At 41.8% G+C, this 944-nt stretch overlaps 1 protein-coding gene across 1 annotated transcript in view; it reads right to left on the reverse strand.

Annotated features, from left to right (window-relative positions):
* Positions 1-944, reverse strand: part of KIAA1549L (KIAA1549-like ortholog) — a 113,799-nt gene that overhangs the window by 40,939 nt on the left and 71,916 nt on the right. The window contains exon 16 of the mRNA XM_008588100.1: positions 239-368. Coding sequence (XP_008586322.1) covers positions 239-368 — 130 coding nt within the window. The remainder of the gene's footprint in view (positions 1-238; positions 369-944) is intronic.

Genomic DNA, 944 nt, shown 5'->3' on the forward strand with positions numbered 1-944 from the left:
AATGTACTATTCATAAAATGGTACAATTTAGAAATCATGATCCTTTTAGCAATAATGTTACCGTGACACATTCCAAGTAGTCTTACTTTGCAAAATAGGTGATAAAAAATAGCAAACATTTTAGTGCATTTTAAAATTCCACAAATATGTAGTAAACTGAAACATTATGGGATGTTCTATCCCCTTTGCTGAAAGGTAAAGCGAAGCTTGTATTCACCCCCACCCACCAGAGACTTACGTCATATCCACTGTTACGAATTCCACGCCGGGGTCGCTCCCGAGTCACAAGGAGGTCCATCTCGGTTTCCCCTGGACTTGGGCTGTTCAGAGACTGCCGGCTTCGGTAGACAGAGTTCTTCATCTGTTGCCTGAAGAAAATTCAACAACTGTTATGATGCAGCAAATACCCTGACAGATGGAATTCTCCACTGATCCAAACTACAGGCAACCAATGAAGGGTTTAGATTTGCCTCACGAATCTCAGAATTTATGGTATTTGCTCCCCAGCCATAAGGGGCTGTAGAAAGATTGGAATAAAGATTTTTTTCCAGATGCTGTAACCATTTGGCTGAATTGTAAATGTTCTTTCATATGGAAACTAGGTAATACAATCAATTGCAACATGCAACCTCATCTAAAATTCTGCTAATGGTAAGGCCAGGGGTTCTCTCTCAACTCTCTAGGACAGCTAACACTGGCAGAACGAGCTTGCCTCTGCTGACCTTGTTGACTCAGCAGCCTCCTGTCTCTTCTAACCTCTCTGATTTCACATGCAGGATTTGATGATGTGTTAATAAACCCAGTAGCTAGTGGGATGCTTAATATTGTGACTGTTGATAGATTTTCTACCATTACCACAGTGGATTCCCTTCTGGGCTAAAAAGCCAAAAACCTAGAGGTAATTTGGGGCCCATCCATCCATCCATCCATCCATCCATCCATCC

This window comes from Galeopterus variegatus, unplaced genomic scaffold (assembly GCF_000696425.1).
Source record: "Galeopterus variegatus unplaced genomic scaffold, G_variegatus-3.0.2 Scaffold121, whole genome shotgun sequence".
NCBI lineage: Eukaryota > Metazoa > Chordata > Mammalia > Dermoptera > Cynocephalidae > Galeopterus > Galeopterus variegatus.